The 27,209-nt window shown below is 48.3% G+C and overlaps 1 protein-coding gene across 3 annotated transcripts in view; it reads left to right on the top strand.

Moving 5' to 3' along the window:
* Window positions 1-27,209, top strand: part of SGSM3 (small G protein signaling modulator 3) — a 111,719-nt gene that overhangs the window by 60,575 nt on the left and 23,935 nt on the right. For all 3 annotated transcript variants that reach the window (XM_075321774.1, XM_075321776.1, XM_075321775.1), the window contains exons 12-17: window positions 342-469; window positions 19,810-19,965; window positions 20,061-20,115; window positions 20,476-20,525; window positions 21,863-22,015; window positions 23,908-23,978. In XM_075321774.1, coding sequence (XP_075177889.1) covers window positions 342-469; window positions 19,810-19,965; window positions 20,061-20,115; window positions 20,476-20,525; window positions 21,863-22,015; window positions 23,908-23,978 — 613 coding nt within the window. The remainder of the gene's footprint in view (window positions 1-341; window positions 470-19,809; window positions 19,966-20,060; window positions 20,116-20,475; window positions 20,526-21,862; window positions 22,016-23,907; window positions 23,979-27,209) is intronic.

Below are 27,209 nucleotides of genomic sequence, written 5' to 3'. Positions count from 1 at the left end.
GTTGGAGAACTTCTTTAAAAGATGCTTCGGGAAAGCAGTGTTATTTCTGTATGGGGACTGAATGATTGAATGTACTGAAATGGCCTTTATATGGTTTTGTCCAGAAAGCACAACAGCCTTATATTGCCGCTCCTCCGCATTCACATGAATAGGGAAGAAGTGCAGAAGCGGCCACAGTCCAAGGACCAGAGTGTCATGTTTTTTGGACAGAAAAAAAGCAGACTCTTCTTAAAAATAGACCGGAATGTATACTGGCAGTAGCCACTACCCACTTTTCGGCTACCGAGGTAAAAGGGATGTGATGATTCAATGTGTAAATAAGTCCTATTCTTTTTTCACAGGTGACGATGACTTTGAGGCCCTAAAAGCCAAGAATATCAAGCAGACGGCTCTGGTGGCAGATCTGAGAGAGGCCATTCTGCAAGTTGCTCGTCACTTCCAATGCTCTGACCCTAAAAACTGTAATATTGTGAGTCACGTTATCATTACTTCTTAATTTATAAGATTCAATAGTCCATAGTCAAACGGGAACCCGTCACCAATGCTGTGTTCTGCTTACTGGGTTCCTCTCCTGTTTCCTTATCTTTTCATCCATTATGATCAGCATGTGTAATCAGTGGCTGCACTGTAGCAGTGAACGGCACATTGGCTGCAGTGATCAGCAGCCAACTAGGCCAAAAAAGATGTGGATACTAAGGCCGGTTTCACACATCCGGCTTTTCGCCGGTTTGCCGGATCCGGCGCTCTCCCGTACAGACAATACAGTACAGTGACAGCGCTGTAACTTCCGGGTCACATGCGCCGGTCACATGACAGCACGTGACCGGCGCTTGTTGCGCTGTCACTGTACTGTAGTCACTGTATGGGAGAGCGCCGGATCCGGCAAACCGGCGAAAAGCCGGATGTGTGAAACTGGCCTAATAGGGATCCTGGCAGGCAGGCCAAAGGTGCAGAAGAGGCTCAATTGGTGAGCATGTCCTATATCATTTTTAAAGCACACTTGCAACACATGCTAATTTAAAAAAAAAAGTTGCAAAAACCCCTTTTAAATAATGATTACTATAACATTAGTATTAGGTAAAGAGGTTTGTGATCTCTAAAATTGTGTGCAAATAGTTTACATGCAGTAGCTGAAATTCCAATGTAAGCCAGCTTCTCATGCAGTCACATGCCACTGTTTCTGACGTTATGTCCTTCTTCTGTAAAAACACATACAGCTGCACTCTAAAATGCTAACAATGAATAAGGGAACTTTAGTATTGCATTGCTGCTATAGGAATATTTCAAAAAAAGAGCTATTTAGCTTATGTATTGGCCAAAGCATGTGAGCCCGGTGAACCACGACAAGGTGATCTCATTATATATACTTGAAATCCCTCTATTCGTGTTAAAAACCTACATGTCAGGGCAGAAAGCATCCAGCAGGGTGAACACAGCCTGGTTATAGGGTGGAGTGCTCAGTCAGAAAGAAACGGACTACAAATATATCAAAAAGACTGACCTGCACATCCAACAGGTGTGAACAGGTGCTACCTAAAAACACATTATAAGTACAAAAATTCATACAGCTGCACTCTAGAATGCTAACATTGTATAAAGGAACTCTGGTATTGCATTACTGCTTTAGGAATATTTGAGAGAAAAAAAGAGATATTTAGCTTATGTATTGGTCAATGTATGTGAGCCCAATAACCACGACAAGGTGATCTCTTCTGTGGCATCCCATACACTGAAAATGTGGTTATCTGCATTGCCTCTCTGCTCTTCTTGCCTCCATTAGTATTGTGTTTCCCAATCCTTCCAATAGAAGGGCATGAAGCTGGTAACTGAGTCAGTGTCTATGTAAGGGGAGAATCATGATAACTGCATCTCTTTACATGGCAATCCCACCTACAAAAATCCCCAAGAACAATAAAAAGATGTGCTGTACAAGGTATTCAAAAAGTAAAAATATATAATTTCGGCACTTTGGGAATATTACATGGTGATACTTCTCAGGTGGTTCTAGAATCTTGGAAACCCACTTCTAACCTAAATTGGTACTAGACTTAACATGCCTATTTTTTTAGTATGTTGATCCATCACAAAATAGCAATTGTGGAGAAATTTTTCATAAAACTCTTTATTGTGTGGTTCCTTTGTTATCCTATTTAAAGTCCACTTTTACAAAGGTTTCAACATGGCATAGAGATTTGTCAGAAATGTTAATCATTTTAGTGGGTGCGGGGGATTTTGAGTAAAAGAAAACCCCCTTTAAGTTGCTAAAATGAGGTAGCAGAAGTTCTCAGCCACGTGCTGTCCACCTTTGCAAGAGAAGACTGATTTATTAGCACCCGGCTTAGGGCTTCCATGATTGGCAGCAGTCCGGGCACACAAATCCCTACTGATCAAAACTTCTGCTATATGATGTAAAAAAAAAGTTAGCAAAAGTGTTGGAACTCTAAATCAGGCTTTACACGCTACGACATCGCTCAAGTGATCTCGTTGGGGTCACGGAATTTGTGACGCACATCCGGTCGCTTTAGCGATGGCGTTGCGTGTGACACCTATGAGCGATTTCTTTGTCGCTCTATTGGGAGACCCAGACAATTGGGTGTATAGGCTATGCCTCCGGAGGCAGCACAAAGTATTACACTCAAAAGTGTTAAGCCCCTCCCCTTCTGCCTATACACCCCCCGTGCTCCCACGGGCTCCTCAGTTTTTATGCTTTGTGCGAAGGAGGCAGACATGCACAGCACAGCTCCACAGATTGGTCAGCAGCAGCTGCTGACCAGGTCGGATGGAAGAAAAGTGGGCCCATATAGGGCCCCCAGCATGCTCCCTTCTCACCCCACTCTTGTCGGCGGTGTTGTTAAGGTTGAGGTATCCATTGCGGGTACGGAGGCTGGAGCCCACATGCTGCTTTCCTTCCCCATCCCCCTCAGGGCTCTGGGTGAAGTGGGATCCTATCGGTCTCCAGGCACTGAGACCGTGCTTCATCCACAACTCCTGTGGAGACTGCTGGATAGGAGCCGGGTTCCGTTCAGGGACATGGCCCTGCATCTTGAAGGTACTCTGTATCCCTGTAGGGACCGCGCACGGCAACACCTCAGCTTTGCTGGGTGTGCTAGTGCACCGGGGACCGCGGCGCTGACCGGGTCTATATGTGCCATTACACACTCAGCGTCGCTGAGTGTGTTTATATGTAGGGGCTACCGCGCTAACCGCCGCTGCCATGTGAAACTGCGGCGCGGCTGGGACTTGTAGTTCGCCGGGGACTTCGGCGTCGGCCGCGCTTTTACGGCGGCGACGCTTATACTCGAGTCCCCGGCTTTCTTGCGACCTAGCTTCCTTTTTCCCGCCCTCAGCCCTGACAGGCAGGGGAAGGGCGGGACGCTGCACGGAAGAGAGGGACAAACGAGCAGCATGAGGGCTGGAGCATGCTTTGCATACTCCACTCCCCTCACTGTGCACTGTGTGAGACGCCCACGGCTCCCTCCTCTCGTCAGGACGCCGCAGCCATTCCTGTCAGCTCCTCCGACGCTGCAGAGAGGGACAAACCCTGGGAAACCCAGACACGGTCTCTGGTGGCCTCACAACCGCTTTAGGCGGCTGGTAAGCAGCACCTGTGGTGGTTAGCCCCATGGTGCTGTAGTGTATTGATACATTCTGTGTTATTACTATATACTTTACACTGTATGAGCACAGTTCATTATGGCTATTTACCCTTTTGTGTTAATCAGGGAAAACAATAGCATGGCGCCCACAAAGACAGGGGTGCCAAAAAAAACAGGATTATTATGCTGCCTGCGCCGCTTGTACGACCCAGCTGCCGGCAGGTCCCATTGATCCTCATTGTGTGCAATGTGTGGCCCCCGTGACTCTCTTCTTCAGCCAGAGCATCTGCTAAGAGGGGCCCAGGGGGAGACACCTGTTGACACGGTCTTTAGTGACGGGGATGGAGTTTGCAAAACTCTCTGAGACTATGGCTGAGATACTAGAAGCCTTGCAGTCCAGGCCGGTATCTCAGCAAAGGGACTCTGTTGAATCATTGTTCCCTGGCCCCCCTCAATTGGACCAACAATGTCCTCCCGGGATACATTCCAGGCTGAGGGTTCTGACTTAGACCCCAGCCCCAGACCGACTAAGCGGGCTCGCTTAGAATTTCCCTCGGCATCATGTTGTTCAGGGTCTCAGCGGGGGGCATCTCCGGTTGATGATGCGGAGACAGCTGATCAGGATTCTGATCCTGAGGGCACTCTCAATCGTAATACTCCGGACGGGGACGCCATAGTGAACGATCTTATTGCGTCCATCAATCAAATGCTGGATATTTCTCCCTCAGCTCCTCCGGCGGAGGAGTCAGATTATCAGCAGGAGTAATTCCGCTTCAGGTTCCCCAAGCGTACACCGAGTATGTTTCTAGACCATTCTGATTCCAGAGAGGCAGTCCAGAATCACCATGCTTGTCCAGATAAGCGTTTTTTCTTAGCGCCTTAAGGATACACGTTGTCCTTTTCCACCTGACGTGGTTAAAGGTTGGACTCAGTGTCTCAGAGTGGACCCTCCAATCTCACAGACTGGCGGCTAGATCATTACTTGCAGTGGAAGATGGAGCCTCGCTCAAAGATGCCACTGACGGGCAGATGGAGCTCTGGTTGAAATCCATCTATGAAGCTATCGGAGCTTCTTTTGTCCCAGCATTCACAGCCGTATGGGCGCTACAAGCTATCTCAGCAGGTCAAGCGCAAATTGAAGCAGCCACATGCACGGCCGCGCCACAAGTGGCATCCATTACCTCCCAAACCTCGGCAACGCTATTAGTGCTGTCCTGGACTCTGCGAGCTGTACGGCGGTTGCGGCCGCCAATTCGGTGGTACTCCGCAGGGCCTTATGGCTACGGGAATGGAAGGCAGATTCTGCTTCCAAAAAAGCGCTTAACCAGTTTGCCAATTTGTGGCGACAGGTTGTTTGGCGAGCGTCTGGATGAAGTCATCAAACAATCCTTACCCCAGTCCCAACCAAACATATCCCAACAGAGGAGAGGGCAGTCGAGATTTCGCTCCTCTCGGGGCGCGGGCAGGTCCCAATTCTCCTCGTCCACAAGGTCTCAGAAAGACAAAGGAGCTCTGATGCATGGCGGTCTAAGTCACGTCCTAAACAGACCACCGGGGGCGCCGCTAACAAAGCGGCTTCCTCATGACTTTCGGCCTCCGCTAGTAGCATCCTCGGTCGGTGGCAGGCTCTCCCGCTTTTGCGACACCGGGCTGCCACAAATAAAAGACCGCTGGGTGAGAGTTATTCTGTCTCACGGTTACGAGATAGAGTTTACCTCTCGTCCCCCGACTCGATTCTTCAGGTCATCCCCGCCTCCCGAGCGAGCCGAGGCTCCTCTGCAGGCGCGGCGCACTCTGACGGCTGAAGGAGTGGTGATCCCTGTTCCTCTTCAGCAACAGAGCCACGGTTTTTACTCCAACTTGTTGGTGGTCTCAAAGAAGGACGGGTCTTTCCGCCCGGTCCTGGACCTGAAACTGCTCAACAGACGGGTAAAAACCAGGCGGTTCCGGATGGAATCCCTCCGCTCCGTCATCGCCTCAATGTCCCAGGGAGATTTCCTTGCATCAATCGATATCAAAAATGCTTATCCCCATGTACCGATTGCTCCAGAGCACCAGCGCTTCTTGCGCTTCGCCATAGGACACGAATACCTGCAATTCGTGGCACTGCCGTTCGGCCTGGCAACAGCCCCACGGGTTTTTACCAAGGTTATGGCTACTGTAGTAGCGCTCCTACACTCCCTGGGTCACTCGGTGATCCAGTATTTGGACGATCTGCTGATCAAGGCACCCTCTCTAGAGGCATGCCAACGCAGCCTTGACGCTACCCTGGAGACTCTCCAGGGTTTCGGGTGGATCATCAATTTTCCAAAGTCAAATCTGACACCGGCCCAATCGCTGACATATCTTGGCACGAAGTTTCATACTCTCAGCGATAGTGAAGCTTCCGCTGATCAAACAGCAGTCACTACGGAAAGGGGTACAATCTCTCCTTCAAGGCCAGTCACACCCCGTGAGGCGCCTCACGCACTTCCTGGGGAAGATGGTGACAGCAATGGAGGCAGTCCCTTTCGCGCAATTTCACCTGCGTCCCCTTCAATGGGACATCCTATGCAAATGGGACAGGAAGCCGACGTCCCTCGACAGGAACGTCTCCCTCTCTTAGGCGACCAAAGCTTCCCTTCGGTGGTGGCTTATTCCCACTTCATTAGCGAAGGGGAAATCTTTCCTACCCCCATCCTGGGAAGTAGTCACGACGGACGCGAGTCTGTCAGGGTGGGGAGCGGTTTTTCTCCACCACAGGGCTCAGGGTACGTGGACCCAGCAAGAGTCCTCGCTTCAGATCAATGTTCTGGAAATACGGGCAGTGTATCTTGCCCTGAAAGCGTTCCAGCAGTGGCTGGAAGGCAAGCAGATCAGAATTCAGTCGGACAATTCCACAGCGGTGGCATACATCAGCCACCAAGGCGGCACACGCAGTCGGCAAGCCTCCCAGGAAGTCCGGCGGATCTTGATGTGGGTGGAAGCCACGGCCTCCACCATCTCTGCAGTTCACATTCCAGGCGTGGAAAACTGGGAAGCGGATTATCTCAGTCGCCAGGGCATGGACACAGGGGAATGGTCCCTTCACCCGGGCGTGTTTCAGGAGATCTGTTGCCGCTGGGGGGTACCGGACGTCGACTTCATGGCGTCCCGGCACAATAACAAGGTACCGACGTTCATGGCACGGTCTCAAGATCCCAGAGCTCTGGCGGCAGACGCCTTAGTTCAGGATTGGTCGCAGTTTCAGCTCCCTTATGTGTTCCTCCGCTGGCACTGTTGCCCAGTGTGTTACGCAAGATCAGGGCCGACTGCCGCCGCGTCATCCTCGTCGCTCCAGACTGGCCGAGGAGGTCGTGGTACCCGGATCTGTGGCATCTCACGGTCGGCCAACCGTGGGCACTACCAGACCGACCAGACTTGCTATCTCAAGGGCCGTTTTTTCCATCTGAATTCTGCGGCCCTCAACCTGACTGTGTGGCCATTGAGTCCTGGATCCTAGCGTCTTCAGGATTATCTCAAGACCTCATTGCCACTATGAGACAGGCTAGGAAACCAACGTCCGCCAAGATCTACCACAGGACGTGGAAAATTTTCCTGTCGTGGTGCTCTGCTCAGGGTTTTTCTCCCTGGCACTTTGCCTTGCCCATTTTTTCTGTCCTTCCTTCAATCTGGACTGGAAAAGGGTTTGTCGCTCAACTCCCTTAAGGGACAAGTCTCAGCGCTCTCTGTGTTTTTTCCAGAAGCGCCTAGCCAGACTTCCACAGGTACGCACGTTCCTGCAGGGGGTTTGTCACATCGTTCCTCCTTACAAGCTGACGTTAGAACCCTGGATTCTGAACAGGGTGCTGCTGGTTCTTTAGAAATCACCATTCGAGACAATGAGAGATATTTCTCTCTCTCACGCCTTTCGCAGAAAGGGTTTTTTCTAGTAGCAGTCACTTCACTTCGGAGAGTGTCCGAGCTAGCAGCGCTGTCATGCAGAGCCCCTTTCCTGGTTGTTCACCAGGACAAGGTGGTTCTGCGTCCGGTTCCGGACTTTCTCTCTAAGGTGGTATCCCCCTTTCATCTCAATCAGGATATCTCCTTACCTTCTTTTTGTCCTCATCCAGTTCACCAATGTGAAAAGGATTTGCACTTGTTAGATCTGGTGAGAGCACTCAGACTCTACATTTCTCGTACGGCGCCCCTGCGCCGCTCGGATGCACTCTTTGTCCTTGTCGCTGGCCAGCGTAAAGGGTCACAGGCTTCCAAATCAACCTTGGCTCGGTGGATCAAGGAGCCAATTCTCGAAGTCCACCGTTCGGCTGGGCTTCCGGTTCCCTCAGGGCTGAAGGCCCATTCTACCAGAGCCGTGGGTGCGTCCTGGGCTTTGAGACACCAGGATACGGCTCAGCAGGTGTGTCAGGCGGCTACCTGGTCGAGCCTGCACACTTTCACGAAACATTATCAGTTGCATACCTATGCTTCGGCGGATGCCAGCCTAGGTAGACGAGTCCTTCAGGCGGCGATTGCGCACCTGTAGGAAGAGGCCGTTTTACGGCTCTCTTACGAGGTATTATTTTACCCACCCAGGGATTGCTTTTGGACATCCCAATTGTCTGGGTCTCCCAATGGAGCGACAAAGAAGAAGGGAATTTTGTTTACTTACCGTAAATTCCTTTTCTTCTAGCTCTAATTGGGAGACCCAGCGCCCGCCCCTGTTTTTTTGTGTACACATGTTGAATGGTTTCAGTTCTCCGATATTCCTTCGGATCGAAGTTACTTTAAACCAGTTTATAATTCTTTTTCCTCCTTCTTGCTTTTGCACCAAAACTGAGGAGCCCGTGGGAGCACGGGGGGTGTATAGGCAGAAGGGGAGGGGCTTAACACTTTTGAGTGTAATACTTTGTGCTGCCTCCGGAGGCATAGCCTATACACCCAATTGTCTGGGTCTCCCAATTAGAGCTAGAAGAAAAGGAATTTACGGTAAGTAAACAAAATTCCCTTCTTTGCATCGTCGCAAAAACGTTCAAAATCGCTCATCGGTGACATGGGGGTCCATTCTCAAATATCGTTACTGCAGCAGTAACGAAGTTGTTCCTCGTTCCTGCGGCAGCACACATCGCTCCGTGTGACACCGCAGGAACGAGGAAGCTCACCTTACCTGCCTCCCGGCCACAATGCGGAAGGAAGGAGGTGGGCGGGATGTTACGTCCTGCTCATCTCCGCCCCTCCGCTTCTATTGGGCGGCGGTTCAGTGATGCTGCTGTGACGTCGCTGTGACGCTGAACGAACTGCCCCCTTAGAAAGGAGGCGGTTCACCAGACACAGCGACGTCGCAGGGCAGGTAAGTAGTGTGACGGGTCTGGGCGATGTTGTGCGTCACGGGCAGCGATTTGTCCGTGTCGCACAACCGATGGGAGCGGGTACGCACGCCTGCGATATCGGTCACGATATCGCAGCGTGTAAAGCGGCCTTAAGAGTATATTGACAATTGTGCATTACCATTCCATCAAAGGGGTGTTTGTCACTAGAAGCTCTGATTGTGCAGTGTCAGCCAATGTAGATCACACCCCAACCGATAACACCCAGTTGTCAATTTATCAATGCAATTCTTGGAGGAACAGAATAATGTAGAGTTGCAAGAAAAGACTATCCAGAATCAATTTTTCATAGAGAATGCAAGTATTGAGACAGATTATCTTTTTATGTTAATATTTCCAACACATTTGAAGATATCTGTTTAGAATTAACCCGTGGAAGATAATTATCATATACAGCCCTTATAGTATAGGCGATAACTAAGTGATAACTGATAGGGTTAACTTATTGATCAGTGTCTGAACAGTCAGGGATTAGTATCTTATTTAATACTTATGGATAGGGGTTAATCTATGATTTGGTGAATTATCCTTTTACTGATCTGTCGTAAGGCTGTGTGCACACGTTGCGTTTTTTACCGCGGAAACGCTGCGTTTAGAACCGCAGCGTTTCAGTGGCAAATTGCATGCGTTCAGCTTTCCCAGCAAAGTGTATGGGAAAGCTGAAAAATCAGTGCACACGCTGCGTTTCTAAACGCAGCGTTTTTGATGCCAAAAATCGGTGCGGAAAGAAAAGCAGCATGTCACTTCTTTTGTGCGTTGTGGCTGCGTTCTCTCCCCCATTAAATCAATGATGTGGGTCAGAATGCAGCTACACCGCAGTGAGCTGCTTTTTTGTTGCGGTCCGCGGCCTTTGTCGGCATGCCAGAACGCAGGCATTTACCTGGAAGTGAGGTCAAGAGGTTTCCTGTTGACCTCACTTCCTGGCAAAGTCCTGGAAAGCCCCCAGTGTCGCCAAAGTGCTTGCCCCGACCCCCCCCCTCCCGAAAATCCAACATGGCCGCGCACAGTAGCGCACCGGCCGCCCTGCTCCTATGATTTCTGTCGCATGTGCAATAACACATGCGACAGAAAACTGTTCCCCAGGCCCTGCCAGGTCACCCCCTATTCCCCCCGGTATTCCCCCTCACCTGTCCGGTCGCAGCGCTGATCTCCCGCGGCCCCCTCCTCCTTCACAGCAGACGCTGGCCGGTCACATGAGCAGAGCAGCTGACAGCCAGCACTGTGTTCAGAGAGCTGTGCTGGCTGCTCGCACTCTGCAGCTGTGACCCGGGGAGAGTGGGTGCAGATTTTTGGCACCCACTCTCCTCAAATGGAGGGTCTGCCCTCCTAGAAAATGGGGGATACGTTCCCTGAACGTGCCCCCATATTCTAGAAGGTCCAGAGGCGACGTGGGACGTCCAAATGGATTTCTGCGGACCCATTTTTTTCAAATTTATTGATTAAATTGGAGAACAAGGGAATGATTTGGGGAGTGTTTTTTTCTAATAAAAAATTTTTTGTCATTTTTTTTGCTTTTGTTTACTGTCAATTAGTTATGTCTGGTATCTGATAGACGCCGTGACATCACTAATTGCTGGGCTTGATGCCAGGTGACATTATACATCTGGTATCAACCCCATTTATTACCCCGTTTGCCAACGCACCAGGGCGCGGGATGAGTTGGGGCGAAACGCCAGGATTGGCGCATCTAATGGATGCGCCACTTCTGGGGCGGCTGCGGCCTGCTATTTTTAGGTTGGGAAGAGTCCGATAACCATGGCTCTTCCCACCCTGAGAATACCAGACCCCAGCTGTCAGCTTCACCTTGGCTGGTGATCTAATTTGGGGGGACCCCACGTTATTTTTTTTTTTTTAATTCTTTATTTATAAATAAAAAAAAAAGCCTGGGGAGCCCTCCAAATTGATCACCAGACAAGATGAAGCTGCCAGCTGTGGTTTGCAGGCTACAGCTGTCTGCTTTACCCTGACTGGCTATCAAAAATAGGGGGGACCCCACGCCATTTTTTTCATTGTTTTTTTTTATTGGATAAATACTAAGCTAGGCACCCTTTAGTGCCACATGAAAGGTACTAAAGGTGCAAGCTTAGAATATGCAGGCGGGGGTGGGACGTTATATATATTTGACATCCATTCATCCATTGACGCTTTTTAGGTTGTGTTCCCACAATCAGGGTTTGCAGCGTTATGGGCGCTGAGTGTTTTCCCTGCGTCCATAACGCTGCGTTGTGCAGTAGAAGCACAGTGGAAGGATTTTTGGAGATCCCATGCCCACTGTGCTTCTTTTCTCCGCAGTATAAACTGACCGGTGGCGTGGCTTCCCGAGCCTCAGCATGTCAATTTATGCTGCGGAGATGAGTGTTCTCTGCAGGTAGCATAGAGCTCCACAGCAGCCTGGACCCAAATCGTGGGCATGGGCAGCTGCAGGAAGGCTGACACTGTGTACTAGACGCCGTGTCGCTGGATCATGGCCACATAGCCTTAGGCCTCTTTCACACGTCAGTGATTCTGGTTTGTGCTTTTTTTTAAACGTACCAGAATCACTGACATACGCAGACCCATTATAATGAATGGGTCTGCTCACACGTCAGTGATTTCTTTGTCGCTCCATTGGGAGACCCAGACAATTGGGTGTATAGCTATGCCTCCGGAGGCCACACAAAGTATTACACTAAAAGTGTAAAGCCCCTCCCCTTCTGCCTATACACCCCCCGTGCTCCCACGGGCTCCTCAGTTTTCATGCTTTGTGCGAAGGAGGCAGACATGCACGCATAGCTCCACAGCTTAGTCAGCAGCAGCTGCTGACTATGTCGGATGGAAGAAAAGAGGGCCCATAACAGGGCCCCCAGCATGCTCCCTTCTCACCCCACTCTTGTCGGCGGTGTTGTTAAGGTTGAGGTATCCATTGCGGGTACGGAGGCTGGAGCCCACATGCTGTTTTCCTTCCCCATCCCCTTTAGGGCTCTGGGTGAAGTGGGATCCTAATCGGTCTCCAGGCACTGAGACCGTGCTCCATCCACAGCTCCTGGGGACTCTGCTGGATAAGGAGCCGAGTATCGTCAGGGACAAGGCCCTGCTACTTTAAGGTACTCTGTGTCCCCGTGGGGACCGCGCACAGAAACACTCCAGCATTGCTGGGTGTGTTAGTGCGCCGGGGACCGCAGCGCTGACCGCGCTTGTGCCATCACACACTGCAGCGTGCTGGGTGTGTTAGTTTATGGGGACTACCGCGCTGACCGCCGCTGCCATTTTTACACTGTGGCGCGGCTGGGACTGTTAGTGCGCCGGGGACTACCGCGCCGACCGGGCTTATACGCCGTCCGCGCTTATAACTTTAGTCCCCGGCTTTTGCGGCCTAGTCTCACTTTTTTCCCGCCCCCAGGCCTGCCAGTCAGGGGAAGGGCGGGACGCTGTACGAGAAGTCAGCACTGAGGGCTGGAACATGCTTTGCATACTCCACCCCCCTCACTGTGCACAGTGGGGCACCAGATTCCCGCACTTTCTAGGGCACGCCCACGGCCCCCTCCTCTCCTCAGGACGCCGGCAGCCATTCCTGTCAGCTCTTCTGACGCTGGAGAGGGGAGACAAGCTCGGGGAGACCCAGGCAGGGATTCTGGTGACCACACAACCGCTTTGAGCGGGCGGTAAGCAGCACCTGAGGTGCTGGCCCCACTTGTGCAGAAGTGTACTTATAGATTATATGATTATAGGCTATACTTTACACTGTATGGTGCACGGTTGATTTTTGGCTATATACCCTCCTGGATTGCTCAGGGGAGACAACAGCATGGCGTCCACAAGAAGCAAGGGTGCCAAAGCACAGGCTTACTATGCTGCCTGCGCCGCATGTACGGCTATACTACCGGCAGGTTCCACTGACCCTCATTGTGTGCAATGCTCGGCTCCTGTAGCACTTACTCAGCCGGAGCCTCTGCTAAGGGTGGCCCAGGAGGAACCACCTGCTAACACTGTCCAGGTGACAGGGACGGAGTTTGCAGTTTTTACTGATAGACTTTCTGAGACTATGGCTAAGATACTAGAAGCCTTGCAGTCCAGACCGGTATCTCAGACCATGGGCACTGTGGAATCATTGCTCCCTGGTTCCCCTCAGTTGGAACAACAATGTCCTCCCGGGGTGTCTCATGGATCCCAGGGTGAGGTCTCTGACACGGACCGCAGTCCCAGACCGCCTAAGCGAGCTCGCTGGGAAATTCCCTCGACATCATCACATTGTTCAGGGTCTCAGCGGGAGGACTCTCTGTATGATGAAGCGGAGGTAGCTGATCAGTATTCTGATCCTGAGGCCGCTCTCAATCTTGATACTCCGGATGGGGACGCCATAGTGAATGATCTTATCGCGTCCATCAATCAAATGTTGGATATTTCTCCCTCAGCTCCTCCAGTAGAGGAGTCAGCTTCTCAGCAGGAGAAATTCCGTTTCAGGTTTCCCAAGCGCACAACGAGTATGTTTCTGGACCACTCTGACTTCAGAGAGGCAGTCCAGAAACACCGAGCTTGTCCAGATAAGCGTTTTTCCAAGCGCCTTAAGGATACACGTTATCCCTTCCCCCCTGACGTGGTCAAGGGCTGGACTCAGTGTCCCAAGGTGGATCCTCCAATCTCCAGACTGGCGGCTAGATCCATAGTTGCAGTTGAAGATGGGGCTTCACTCAAGGATGCAACTGACAGACAGATGGAGCTCTGGTTGAAATCCATCTATGAAGCTATTGGCGCGTCTTTTGCTCCAGCATTCGCAGCCGTATGGGCACTCCAAGCTATCTCAGCGGGTCAAGCGCAAATTGACGCACTCACACGTACGTCTGCGCCGCAAGTGGCGTCCATAACCTCTCAAACGTCGGCATTTGCGTCCTACGCTATTAATGCTGTCCTGGACTCTGCGAGCCGTACGGCGGTTGCAGCCGACAATTCGGTGGCAATACGCAGGGCCTTGTGGCTACGGGAATGGAAGGCAGATTCGGCTTCCAAAAAGTGCTTAACCGGTTTGCCATTTTCTGGCGACCGTTTGTTTGGTGAGAGATTGGATGAAATCATCAAACAATCCAAGGGAAAGGAAACATCCTTACCCCAGGCCAAACCAAACATACCCCAACAGAGGAGGGGACAGTCGAGGTTTCGGTCCTTTCGGGGTGCGGGCAGGTCCCAATTCTCCTCGTCCAAAAGGCCTCAGAAGGATCAGAGGAACTCCGATTCATGGCGGTCTAAGTCACGCCCTAAAAAGACCGCCGGAGGTGCCGCTACCAAGGCGGCTTCCTCATGACTTACGGCCTCCTCACACCGCATCCTCGGTTGGTGGCAGGCTCTCCCGCTTTTGTGACACCTGGCTGCCACAGGTAAAAGACCGTTGGGTGAGAGACATTCTGTCTCACGATTACAGGATAGAGTTCAGCTCTCGTCCTCCGACTCGATTCTTCAGAACATCTCCGCCTCCCGAGCGAGCCGATGCTCTTCTGCAGGCGGTGGGCACTCTGAAGGCAGAAGGAGTGGTGGTCCCGGTTCCTCTTCAGCAACAGGGTCACGGTTTTTACTCCAACCTGTTTGTGGTTCCAAAGAAGGACGGGTCTTTCCGTCCTGTCCTGGACCTAAAACTGCTCAACAAACACGTAAAGACCAGGCGGTTCCGGATGGAATCCCTCCGCTCCGTCATCGCCTCAATGTCCCAAGGAGATTTCCTTGCATCGATCGATATCAAAGATGCTTATCTCCACGTACCGATTGCTCCAGAGCATCAGCGCTTCCTGCGCTTCGCCATCGGAGACGTACACCTTCAGTTCGCGGCACTGCCGTTCGGCCTGGCGACAGCCCCACGGGTTTTCACCAAGGTCATGGCTACAGTAGTTGCGGTCCTCCACTCTCAGGGTCACTCGGTGATCCCTTACTTAGACGATCTGCTGGTCAAGGCACCCTCTCAAGAGGCATGCCAACACAGCCTCAACGCTACTCTGGAGACTCTCCAGAGTTTCGGGTGGATCATCAATTTTCCAAAGTCAAATCTGACACCGGTCCAATCGCTGACATATCTTGGCATGGAGTTTCATACCCTCTCAGCGATAGTGATGCTTCCGCTGAACAAACAGCGGTCACTGCAGACAGGGTTGCAATCTCTCCTTCAAGGTCAGTCACACCCCTTGAGGCGCCTCATGCACTTCCTGGGGAAGATGGTGGCAGCAATGGAGGCAGTCCCTTTCGCGCAGTTTCACCTGCGTCCTCTTCAATGGGACATCCTACGCAAATGGGACAGGAAGCCGACGTCTCTCGACAGGAACGTCTCCCTCTCTCAGGCAACCAAAGCTTCCATTCGGTGGTGGCTTCTTCCCACTTCTTTATCGAAGGGGAAATCCTTCCTACCCCCATCCTGGGAGGTGGTCACGACGGACGCGAGTCTGTCAGGGTGGGGAGCAGTCTTTCTCCACCACAGGGCTCAGGGTACGTGGACTCAGCAAGAGTCCTCACTTCAGATCAATGTTCTGGAAATCAGGGCACAGTGTATCTTGCCCTAAAAGCGTTCCAGCAGTGGCTGGAAGGCAAGCAGATCCGAATTCAGTCGGACAACTCCACAGCGGTGGCTTACATCAACCACCAAGGCGGAACACGCAGTCGGCAAGCCTTCCAGGAAGTCCGGCGGATTTTGATGTGGGTGGAAGCCACGGCCTCCACCATCTCCGCAGTTCACATCCCGGGCGTGGAAAACTGGGAAGCAGACTTTCTCAGTCGCCAGGGCATGGACGCAGGGGAATGGTCCCTTCACCCGGACGTGTTTCAGGAGATCTGTTGCCGCTGGGGGATGCCGGACGTCGACCTAATGGCGTCCCGGCACAACAACAAGGTCACGGCATTTATGGCACGATCTCACGATCACAGAGCTCTGGCGGCAGACGCCTTAGTTCAGGATTGGTCGCAGTTTCAACTCCCCTATGTGTTTCCTCCTCTGGCACTGTTGCCCAGAGTGTTACGCAAGATCAGGGCCGACTGCCGCCGCGCCATCCTCGTCGCTCCAGACTGGCCGAGGAGGTCGTGGTACCCGGATCTGTGGCATCTCACGGTCGGCCAACCGTGGGCACTACTAGACCGACCAGACTTGCTGTCTCAAGGGCCGTTTTTCCATCTGAATTCTGCGGCCCTCAACCTGACTGTGTGGCCATTGAGTCCTGGATCTTAGCGTCTTCGGGATTATCTCAAGAGGTCATTGCCACTATGAGACAGGCTAGGAAACCAACGTCCGCCAAGATCTACCACAGGACGTGGAAAATATTCCTGTCGTGGTGCTCTGCTCAGGGTTTTTCTCCCTGGCCATTTGCCTTGCCCACTTTTCTGTCCTTTCTTCAATCCGGATTGGAAAAGGGTTTGTCGCTCGGCTCCCTTAAGGGACAAGTCTCTGCGCTCTCTGTGTTTTTTCAGAAGCGCCTGACCAGACTTCCACAGGTACGCACGTTCCTGCAGGGGGTTTGTCACATCGTCCCTCCTTACAAGCGTCCGTTAGAACCCTGGGATCTGAACAGGGTGCTGATGGTTCTTCAGAAACCACCGTTCGAGCCAATGAGGGATATTTCTCTCGCACGCCTTTCGCAGAAAGTGGTTTTCCTAGTAGCAGTCACTTCACTTCGGAGAGTGTCTGAGCTAGCAGCGTTGTCATGCAAAGCCCCTTTCCTGGTGTTTCACCAGGACAAGGTGGTTCTGCGTCCGGTTCCGTAATTTCTCCCTAAGGTGGTATCCCCCTTTCATCTCAATCAGGATATCTCCTTACCCTCTTTTTGTCCTCATCCAGTTCACCAATGTGAAAAGGATTTGCACTTGTTAGATCTGGTGAGAGCACTCAGATTCTACATTTCTCGTACGGCGCCCCTGCGCCGCTCGGATGCACTCTTTGTCCTTGTCGCTGGCCAGCGTAAAGGGACACAAGCTTCCAAATCAACCCTGGCTCGGTGGATCAAGGAACCAATTCTCGAAGCTTATCGTTCCTCGGGGCTTCCGGTTCCCTCAGGGCTGAAGGCCCATTCTACCAGGGCCGTGGGAGCGTCCTGGGCCTTGCGGCACCAGGCTACGGCTCAGCAGGTGTGTCAGGCAGCTACCTGGTCGAGCCTGCACACTTTCACGAAACACTATCAGGTGCATACCTATGCTTCGGCAGATGCCAGCCTAGGTAGGCGAGTCCTTCAGGCGGCGGTTGCCCACCTGTAGGACGGAGCCGTTACGGCTCTATTATGAGGTATTATTTACCCACCCAGGGACTGCTTTTGGACGTCCCAATTGTCTGGGTCTCCCAATGGAGCGACAAAGAAGAAGGGAATTTTGTTTACTTACCGTAAATTCCTTTTCTTCTAGCTCCAATTGGGAGACCCAGCACCCGCCCCTGTTTTTTTGTGTACACATGTTGTTCATGTTGAATGGTTTCAGTTCTCCGATATTCCTTCGGATTGAATTTACATTAAACCAGTTTATAATTTTTTCCTCCTTCTTGCTTTTGCACCAAAACTGAGGAGCCCGTGGGAGCACGGGGGGTGTATAGGCAGAAGGGGAGGGGCTTTACACTTTTAGTGTAATACTTTGTGTGGCCTCCGGAGGCATAGCTATACACCCAATTGTCTGGGTCTCCCAATTGGAGCTAGAAGAAAAGGAATTTACGGTAAGTAAACAAAATTCCCTTCTTTTCACTGCACGTGTCTCCGTGCGGCGTACCCGCGTGTGCATGATTGCCGCACGGAGACATGTCCGTTTTTTTCTGGCATCACTGATGTCCCACGGACTACGCAGTGGTGTGCTCCGTGAAACACGTGCCAGAAAAAAACGTGCTTTTAAAATAAAAATCATTTTAACTCACCCGGTGTCCAGCGATGTCCTCTGCAGCCCGTGCAGCTTGCTGCTTCTGAGCCGGCTCATCATTGTCGCGCATATTCATGATGTGCGACACAGCCGACCCGGAAGCAGCTGCTGCGGGGGTCATCGCCAGCCGGATGCTGCACCGCGGGAGCGATCAGCACCATGGAGAGCGGGAGCGGGCGCAGGTGAGTTGATTACTGAGTGCAATCACGGGCCACGGAGAACGGAGCCCGGATTGCACTTAGACAACCCACGTGTGCCATGATTCACGGCACACTGTGGGACATGTGCGTGTTTTACACGCCAGTGAAAAACGTCAGTGTTTTTCACTGACGTGTGAAACGGGCCTAAAAGTGAGAATATTGTTGCCACAGCAACATTTTGGGTGAAGTACCTGTGGATTCAAAATGCTTAATATACTCCTGAATAAAATCCTTGAGGGGTGCAGATTCCAAAATGGGGTCACTTGTGGGGGTTTTCTGACGTATAGGTACCCAAGGGGCCCTGCTAAAGTGACATGGTGCGCGAAGTTTATTTCAACTTTTCCAGAATTCAAATGGTGCTCCTTCCATTCCAAGCCCTCCCATTTATCCAAACAGAATGTGGAGAAGGAAATGACATCACAGGTTTTTTTTTCCAAAGGTCTGTGTTCAACCAACTTTATTAACACTGACAAGTCTTAAAAAAACGCACCTAAAAAAATGCATGAAAAACGCATGGAAAAACGCACGCGTTTTCGATGCCTTTTTCTCAAAAAGCATTGTTTACAATTCTCCCCTCTGCCAGATGGTGCGTTTTTTTCCGCGCTGAAAAAAAAAGCAACGTGTGCACATAGCCTAATGCGGTGAGACAGATAGTTTGTATATCTGTACAGGATCTGGTGTAAAGATAATAATTCTCATAATGAAGACCACCACAGTGATCGATAAAAACATAACACCATCAATGAATGCTGAGAGATTTCCACTCTGAAGCTTCTAGAATAGTGAATGCAGCTCTAGACTATATTACAGACTATTACAGTCAGTATTGACAATAGATAAGAAATGTATAGAAGAGGAGTGAATTTTTGAGTCTGACTCATTAGTCCGTAGAATTCAGTGGGAAGATTGGATTTTCCAAGTTTTTTCATTTTACATGCATTGGGTGAAATGGATTTTTAGATGTTATATTCTTTTTTTGGTTGTGTGTGTTTTTGGGATCTGTGACAGTACGATATGAGTTTAACCTGTGGGATCCCCACTGTTGCTGAGACTCATTACTAATATATGATTATAGTACAAAGAAAAGAATACAGCGCAGCATTAATGTCTGCTATACATGTCGCCATCGCAGCAGCATCACTAATCAGCCCCTACAATTTTAGGACCTAACCTGTGAATTAGACATGTGCCGACAGTATAATATGAGTCTACCACCGTTGCTGAGACTCATTACTAATATACGATTATGGTACAAAGAAATGTATACAGCGCAGCATTAATGTCTGCTGTACATTTCGCCTTCACAGCATCATCACTAATCAGCCCCGATCATTTTAGGACCTGACCTGGGAATTAAACGTGCACCAACAGTGTGATATGGGACTACCACCGTTGCTGAGACTCATTACTAATATACGATTATGGTACAATGTCTGCGGTACATGTCGCCATCGCAGCATCATCACTAATCAGCCCTTATCATTTTAGGACTTGACTTGTGAATTAGACGTGCTATGACAATATGACATGAGTCTACCACCATTGCTGAGACTCATTACTAATATACGATTATGGTACAAAGAATACAGCGCAGCATTAATGTTTCCTGTACATGTCGCCATCGCAGCATCAACACTAATCAGCCCTTATCGTTTTAGAACCTGACTTGTGAATTAGACATGCTATGACAGTGTGATATGAGTCTACCACCGTTGCTGAGACTCAGTACTAATATACAATTATGGTACAAAAAAAGGAATGCAGCGCAGCATTAATGTCTGATGTACATGTCACCTTCGCAGCATAATCACTAATCAACCACTTTCACTTTAGGACTTGACACCTGATTACAGTATGGAGAGCCACCAGAGGGACCATGAGAATTACGTCTCGTGCTCACGAAGCAGACGCCGTAGAGCAAAGGCTCTTTTAGACTTCGAGCGTCACGATGATGACGAACTTGGATTTCGCAAGAATGATATCATCACGGTATAACTATTGGGCAGACGAGGGAGCACATGTATAAGGGGGTACAAATTTGCAGAATAAATTCACTGATTGCATTTATTTTATCATTATTGTAGATAATTTCCCAGAAGGATGAACACTGTTGGGTTGGAGAGTTAAATGGCCTCCGAGGTAAGCATTCATTACAGCATATAATACCTCTCCATTTTTAATATGGTGTGCTGTAGTGCAAAAATCTCTTACAAATTTTGTCCTCTACTTCAGTGTTATGATACATTTTTGGTTCACTCTCTACCATTCACATACTCACCGGATGCCTAGGGGTGGACACACCTGTGATCAGATTTTTAGTAACAGTAGGATCAAATACTAGGGGGGGAAAGTAGAAAATACTGAATGTACCAGACAGATTGTTGTGGGGGGTTTTTTAAGTGTTTTTAATTTAATGCAGTTTATTTATTGCTTTCTTACTGTAGTTTTTATTTATATTTTTGCATTTATTTTTTTTAATTATGAAATTAAATCTTTTAGGCTGGTTCCCTGCAAAGTTTGTTGAGATTCTTGATGAAAGGAGTAAAGAGGTTAGTGCACTACATCCTGATAGCAGCCAAAATGCGACCAAAGATGAATGCATGTATAAAAATATAATATAGATGGACTGGATACAGTGCAGTCATATTGTACTGTTTATGTAATATGAACGCTTCCGAACCTCCCTTAGACTTTAAAAGTCAGTCCGGTCCGGCTCCTACTCTGCAGTGACAGCGGGAATCCCCATAGAGAAGGCAGAGTTGTTTTTTTACCACTTCGTCTGTACCTCTATCGCTGTATGTACAACACTAAAGAATCACTGTATCCACAGTAATAGGAGGGCAGATTGCGCGTCCTCCTTCATAGACAGTGGTTACGTGATTGCTGTGTATAGGTGGTGCTAGGTTATAGGAGACTTGAACAACTCTATGTAGCCAGTAGGTTGCATTTCCCTTGTAAAGACCGCTTTACACACTGCGATATCGGTCCCGATATCGCTAGTGTGGGTACCCGCCCCCATCTGTTGTGCGACACTGGCAAATCGCTGCCCGTGCCGCACAACATCGCCCAGACCCGTCACACATACTTACCTGCCCGGCAACGTCGCTGTGACCAGCGAACCGCCTCTTTTCTAAGGGGGCGGTCCGTGCGACGTCACTGAGTGGCCGCCCAATAGAAGCGGAGGGGCAGAGATGAGCGGGACGTAACATCCCGCCCACCCCCTTCCTTCCTCATAGCGGCTGGGAGGCAGGTAAGGAGAGGTTCCTCGTTCCTGCGGTGTCACACGGAGCGATGTGTGCTGCCGCAGGAACGAGGAACAACTTCGTTACTGCTGCAGTAACGATAATTGAGAATGGACCCCCATGTCACCGATGAGCGATTTTGCACGTTTTTGCGACGATGCAAAATCGCTCATCGGTGTCACACGCAACGGCATCGCTAATGCGGCCGGATGTGCGTCACCAATTCCGTCACCCCAATGACTCCGCATTAGCGATATCGTAGCGTGTAAAGCCCCCTTTACTAGAGGTAATATACCAGCCCCAGTTATATGGGAAATATGACGAAAATCCAAATATTTCAATCTTTAACCACCCCCCTCCAAGGTGTTTTTTTAAAACTTCTGGGGGGCACAATGTGGAAAATAAGTGAAAAATAAATACGTTTTAGGAAAAAAAAAGTTAAGAAAAATGCCACTATGAATCCAAATTGTTATTACTAGCGTCCACACCATAAAAAAAAATGTATCCTATATATAAAAATATTTGTTACAGAATGGAGAACAAATTTGTTAAATGTATGTACAGCAATATGTTGTACTCCTCGTAGACAAAGTGATCACTGGGTCATTGGTTTCTTACATGTATGTATTTTTATTCTGACACAGTATTCTATTGCTGGTGATGACTCGGTCACAGAGGGGATCACTGACTTGGTTCGAGGAACTTTATGTCCTAGTATTAAGGCAATATTTGAGCATGGACTTAAGAAGCCATCTTTGTTAGGAGGTCCCTGTCATCCTTGGCTTTTCATTGAGGAGGTAAGTTGTTCTAAAAGTCAGTAGTATATTATACATTTTTCTTGAAGTTGTGGGTAACAAGAACAATGAGGGGAATACTGCCAGCGCACATGTTAACCTATTATTATTATTATTATTATTATTATTATTATTTTTTATTTTATTTTTTTTAATGCAATACAACGTTTAATCCTAATTTTCCTGTATGTCTACTTTTGAAGTAATTTAAAGAGGATGGGTCACCAGGTCAAAATTTGTAATTTTTTGCACTTTTTAATCCCTCTGCATCCCCAAGTATGCAATTTTTGTTTTTTTTGTAAATCCACCACATGGTTCCAAAGACATGGGCACTTTTTATTTGGTGGTAATTTTTATGTTCTTTACAAGAAGGCGTGGCTCGCAGGATCCTCTGGGGGGCGTGGCTCACAGGATCCTCTCGGGGGCGTAGCTCGCAGGATCCTCTGGGGGGCGTAGCTCGCAGGATCCTCTGGGGGACGTGGCTCGCATGATCCTCTGGGGGGCGTGGCTCGCAGGATCCTCTGGGGGGCGTAGCTCGCAGGATCCTCTGGGGGGCGTAGCTCGCAGGATCCTCTGGGGGGCGTGGCTCGCAGGATCCTCTGGGGGCGTGGCTCGCAGGATCCTCTGGGGGCGTGGCTCGCAGGATCCTCTGGGGGTCGTTGCTCGCTTGATCCTCTAGGGTCTGTCTTTAGATCTTCCTACATAATTACCTTGTAAGCAACGGAACTGTAGGTTGGATTTAAAAAAGATAAAGATTGGATTTTTCAGGGGAACAGCGGGAATAAAATAAGAGAAATATTGGGAACTTTTGACCTGGTGACAGCTCTTCTTTAAAATAAGAATTTAATGCTACAAGATTCAATGAGAAAAGTGTTTCTTATATATTTACTGAAGATGGCATCTGTTTTGGTGAAAACTTGAAAAATACATTTTTAATCTTAATCTGCACTGTGGATGTACTGTACTTGTAATGGGTTTTCTGCGATCTGAAATGGAACCTGACAGCTGCCCTAGTCCACTACACCACCACCATGACTGTATTTTACCGTATTGTTATAATCCCCTTTTTGTTGCTTCGTGATCGGTAAATAAATGTAAAAGTAACTTTAAACCCTGCGTTCACGCTATGTAAATCAGTGAGTGACTTGTGTGGTGCGGGGGCTGATTTCCTGGAACACCTGTTGGCCTAAGTGACAGGCATTGCAAGAGAGACGTCACCATTGGCTCTTTTGAAATTTTGGAGCTGTGTGAATTCGGCGTCACCGCTGCTCTACTGAGCATGTGCAGTGCACTGATAGATTCAGGGAGGGTACACCCAACTTCACTGTGCATTCCTAGGGAGGCAGAACCTTGTGGGTAGGTACGAGATATCCAAATAGCTAGTGGTGATGCCGATTTTGCATATCATGTCAATAACTGCGACAGCAGCGTGATACTGTGATTACAGGCAGGATTTAGTCCTGGGAAGTCAACAACCCACCCCCACCCCCTAATCAACAAAAAATGAGGGTTATTAGTATGTAGGAAAAGAGTGCCATAAAGGGTGGTGGTTTAAGTGGGCTAGGGTAGCTGTCAGACTGATGACTTATCACTTGTCTCCCATAGAAGTGAATAGGAAAGGGCTTTTAGTACAAATCGGAGCCACTACACAATGAATGAAGCGGTGTCGCCTTCACTGCGCCACAGTACCACCATCCGCTAACCAGTGTGGGTGCTGACGACCTGTTCTGATACAATCTATCTAGAAGACTGGTCTTCAATGATAAAGTCACAGAAATCCCTTTAAATAATAATAATATACAGTGTTTGTACATCTTACGTCTCTTTTTTTTGTTTTACAACATTGGTATTCCTAATTAGTGCTTATTGGAGACTTTCTCATTCTTTTCCTGAAGGCTGCCAGTCGGGAAGTGGAGAGAGACTTTGATTCAGTATATTCACGCCTTGTTCTCTGCAAAACCTACAGGTAATATTCTTAAAACCGCAGTATTTTATCTATTAGGCCCCTTTAAAGAAATGACCTATTTTGGCTTTCATAGAAATGATGTTATATAAGTTTTCATCCTTCACTTCTGAGAGCTGTAATGTCTTGTTTTAGCAGCATGGGTTGACTTCTTCAGTGATACCACTTTTTGAAGTATTTGACTATTTGATTGCTGTACAAGTCAAATTATAGAAAAAATTCCTTTTTTAGCATTTGATTGTCTAAAAAGTCTGATAATCTATACCCGAACAGCAAAATTATATAGAATTTCACAAGACCAGACGTGGAATATAGAGCAAAGAGCTCAAAATAGAAAGTGTATTTAAAGGGTTAATCCCATCTCCGAGATCCTATCCCAATATGTAGTAATATTATCAAATACCTCCAATTAGAAATGTAGTATAGTTCTCCTGATTCACTATGTCGCTTACCTCATGTGCAGGGCATTGCAGGACCTTAGCTATCCATGGTTATAACCACAGTAACTAACTTGTGACTATGTGTGTTGTTGTAACCATGGATACCTAAGGTCCTTCAATGCCCTGAACATGTAAGTGACATAGTGAATAAGGAAAAATATACTTTATTTCTAATTAAAGGTATTTGATAATATTGTTATTATATCTACTAAAAATTAGGATAGGATCTTGGGGATGGGATAGAAATATCTCTTTTAAAACTTTATAGAGTTATACAAAGGAGAGTAGAGGAAGGGGTCTGCAGCACTGAAGAAGCAGAGTGCTGCTTAAAAATGTAGTTTTTGCAGATAAAAATAGGACTTGAGAGAACTATACTACATTTCTAATTAGAGATATTTGCTATTATTATATCAACTACTTATTAGGGAAGGATCTTAAAGATCAGAATAACCCTTTAAAGTTGTATAGGGTTATTATACAAAGGAGAGTAGAGGAAGGGGCCTGCAACACTGTGAAGAAACAGGGTGCTGCTGAAAAATTTAGTTTTAGCAGATAAGAATAGGACTGCCCATTCAGCTATGTGAAGCTGGGTAAATACAGGGGCAAAATGAGATGACAAATGTTGAAGACAGATGCTTTGTTGGGCTTGCATTGTATGTATAAACATGGTTATGTAGATATTGTGTTTTGTTAAAAAAATAAATAAATATACGGTACTGTATATGCACTACAGTTCAAAGGTTTAGGGTCACTTAGATATTTCCTTATTTTTGAAAGAAAAGCACATTTTTTTCAATGAAGCCAACATTAAATTAAATAGAAATACACTATATACATTGCTAATGTGGTAAATGACTATTCTAGCTGCAAACATCTGTTTTTTAATGCAATATCTGCATAGGTGTAGGCCCATTTCCCACAACCACCACTCCAGTGTTCTAATGGTACATTGTGCTTGCTAACTGTGTTAGAAGGCTAATGGATGTTTAGAAATCCCTTAAAAACCCTTGTTACAAGTATGTTAGCACAGATGAAAACAGTTTTGTGGATTAAAGAAGCTATAAAACTGATCTTCCTTTGAGCTACTTGAGAATCTGCAGCATTACATTTGTTGGTTCCATTAAACTCTCAGAATGGCCAGAAAAAGAACTTTCATGTGAAACGCGACAGTCTATTCTTGTTCTTAGAAATGAAGGATATTCCATGCGAGAAATTGCCAAGAAACTGAAGATTTCCTACAATGGTGTGTACTCCTCCCTTCAGAGGAGAGCACAAACATGCTCTAACCAGAGTAGAAAGAGAAGTGGGAGGCCGCGCTGCACAACTGAGCAACAAGACAAGTACATTAGAATCTCTAGTTTGAGAAATCGATTCCTCACACGTCCTCAACTGGCAGCTTCATTGAATAGTACCCACAAAACGCCAGTGTCAACGTCTACAGTGAAGAGGCGACTCCAGGATGCTGGTCTTCAGGGCAGAGTGGCAAAGAAAAAGACATATCTGAGACTGGCTAATAAAAGGAAAAGATTAATATGGGCAAAAGAACACAGACATTGGACAGAGGAAGATTGAAAAAAGTATAATGGACAGACGAATCGAAGTTTGAGGTGTTTGGATCACACAGAAGAACATTTGTGAGACGCAGAACAGCTGAAAAGACGCTGGAAGAGTGCCTGACGCCATCTGTCAAGCATGGTGGAGGTAATGTGATGGTCTGGGGTTGCTTTGGTGCTGGTAAAGTGGGAGACTTGTAGAAGGTAAAAGGGATTTTGAATAAGGAAAGCTATTACTCCATTTTGCAATGCCATGTCATACCCTGTGGACAGAGGAATAAACGGGTATATGCCGCGCTTAAAAACCACTGAGGTGGAAATAATGTGAAATTTCTCTTTTATTTACAGCATTCCTACGCGTTTCAGAGACAAAAGACCGTCTCCTTCTTCAGGGAAAAAAGAAATCATTCCCTGAAGAAGGAGACGGTCTTTTGTCTCTGAAACACGTAGGAATGCTGTAAATAAAAGAGAAATTTCACATTATTTCCACCTCAGTGGTTTTTAAGCGCGGCATATACCCGTTTATTCCTCTGTATTTTATTACATTTTATATTGTGCATACGGGGCCGCTGCTTGAACCGCATGGACACTCACATGCTTTTGAAGGAGTTGTGACTGGCACAACCCTATCAGGTGAGTGTTACTGTTCCTTTCCTATCACCACTTGTTATATCGGGTAAGACCCTATTGCGCCCTTTTGTCTCCCCACCTCTAGTATACCCTGTGGACAGCGCTTGATTGGAGCCAATTTCAACCTACAACAGGACAATGACCTAAAGCACACCTCTAAATTATGCATGAACTATTTAGGGTGAAGCTGGCAGCTGGTATTCTATCTGTAATGGAGAGGCTATCCCAGTTACCAGATCTCAACCCTATTGAGCTGTTGTGGGAGCAGATTGACCGTATGGTGCAAAAAGTGCCCATCAAGCCAATCCAACTTGTGGAGGGGGGGGAAGCATGGGGAGAAATATCTCCAGATTACCTCCGCAAATTAACAGCTAGAATGCCAAAGGTCTGCAAAGCTGGAATTGCTGCAAAGGAGCATTCTGTGCCAAAAGCAAAGTCTGAAGGAGAAAAATATTATTTCAAGTAAAAATCATTATTTCTTTTTCGCTCCTAATTGGGAGACCCAGACAGTGGGTGTATAGCTACTGCCTCTGGAGGCCGCACAAAGAACTACACTTAAAAGTGTAAGGCCCCTCCCCTTCTGGCTATACACCCTCCCGTAGGAGTACAGA

The sequence above is a fragment of the Anomaloglossus baeobatrachus genome, chromosome 8, assembly GCF_048569485.1.
Source record: "Anomaloglossus baeobatrachus isolate aAnoBae1 chromosome 8, aAnoBae1.hap1, whole genome shotgun sequence".
NCBI lineage: Eukaryota > Metazoa > Chordata > Amphibia > Anura > Aromobatidae > Anomaloglossus > Anomaloglossus baeobatrachus.
This window is presented reverse-complemented; position numbering and strand designations above follow the sequence as displayed.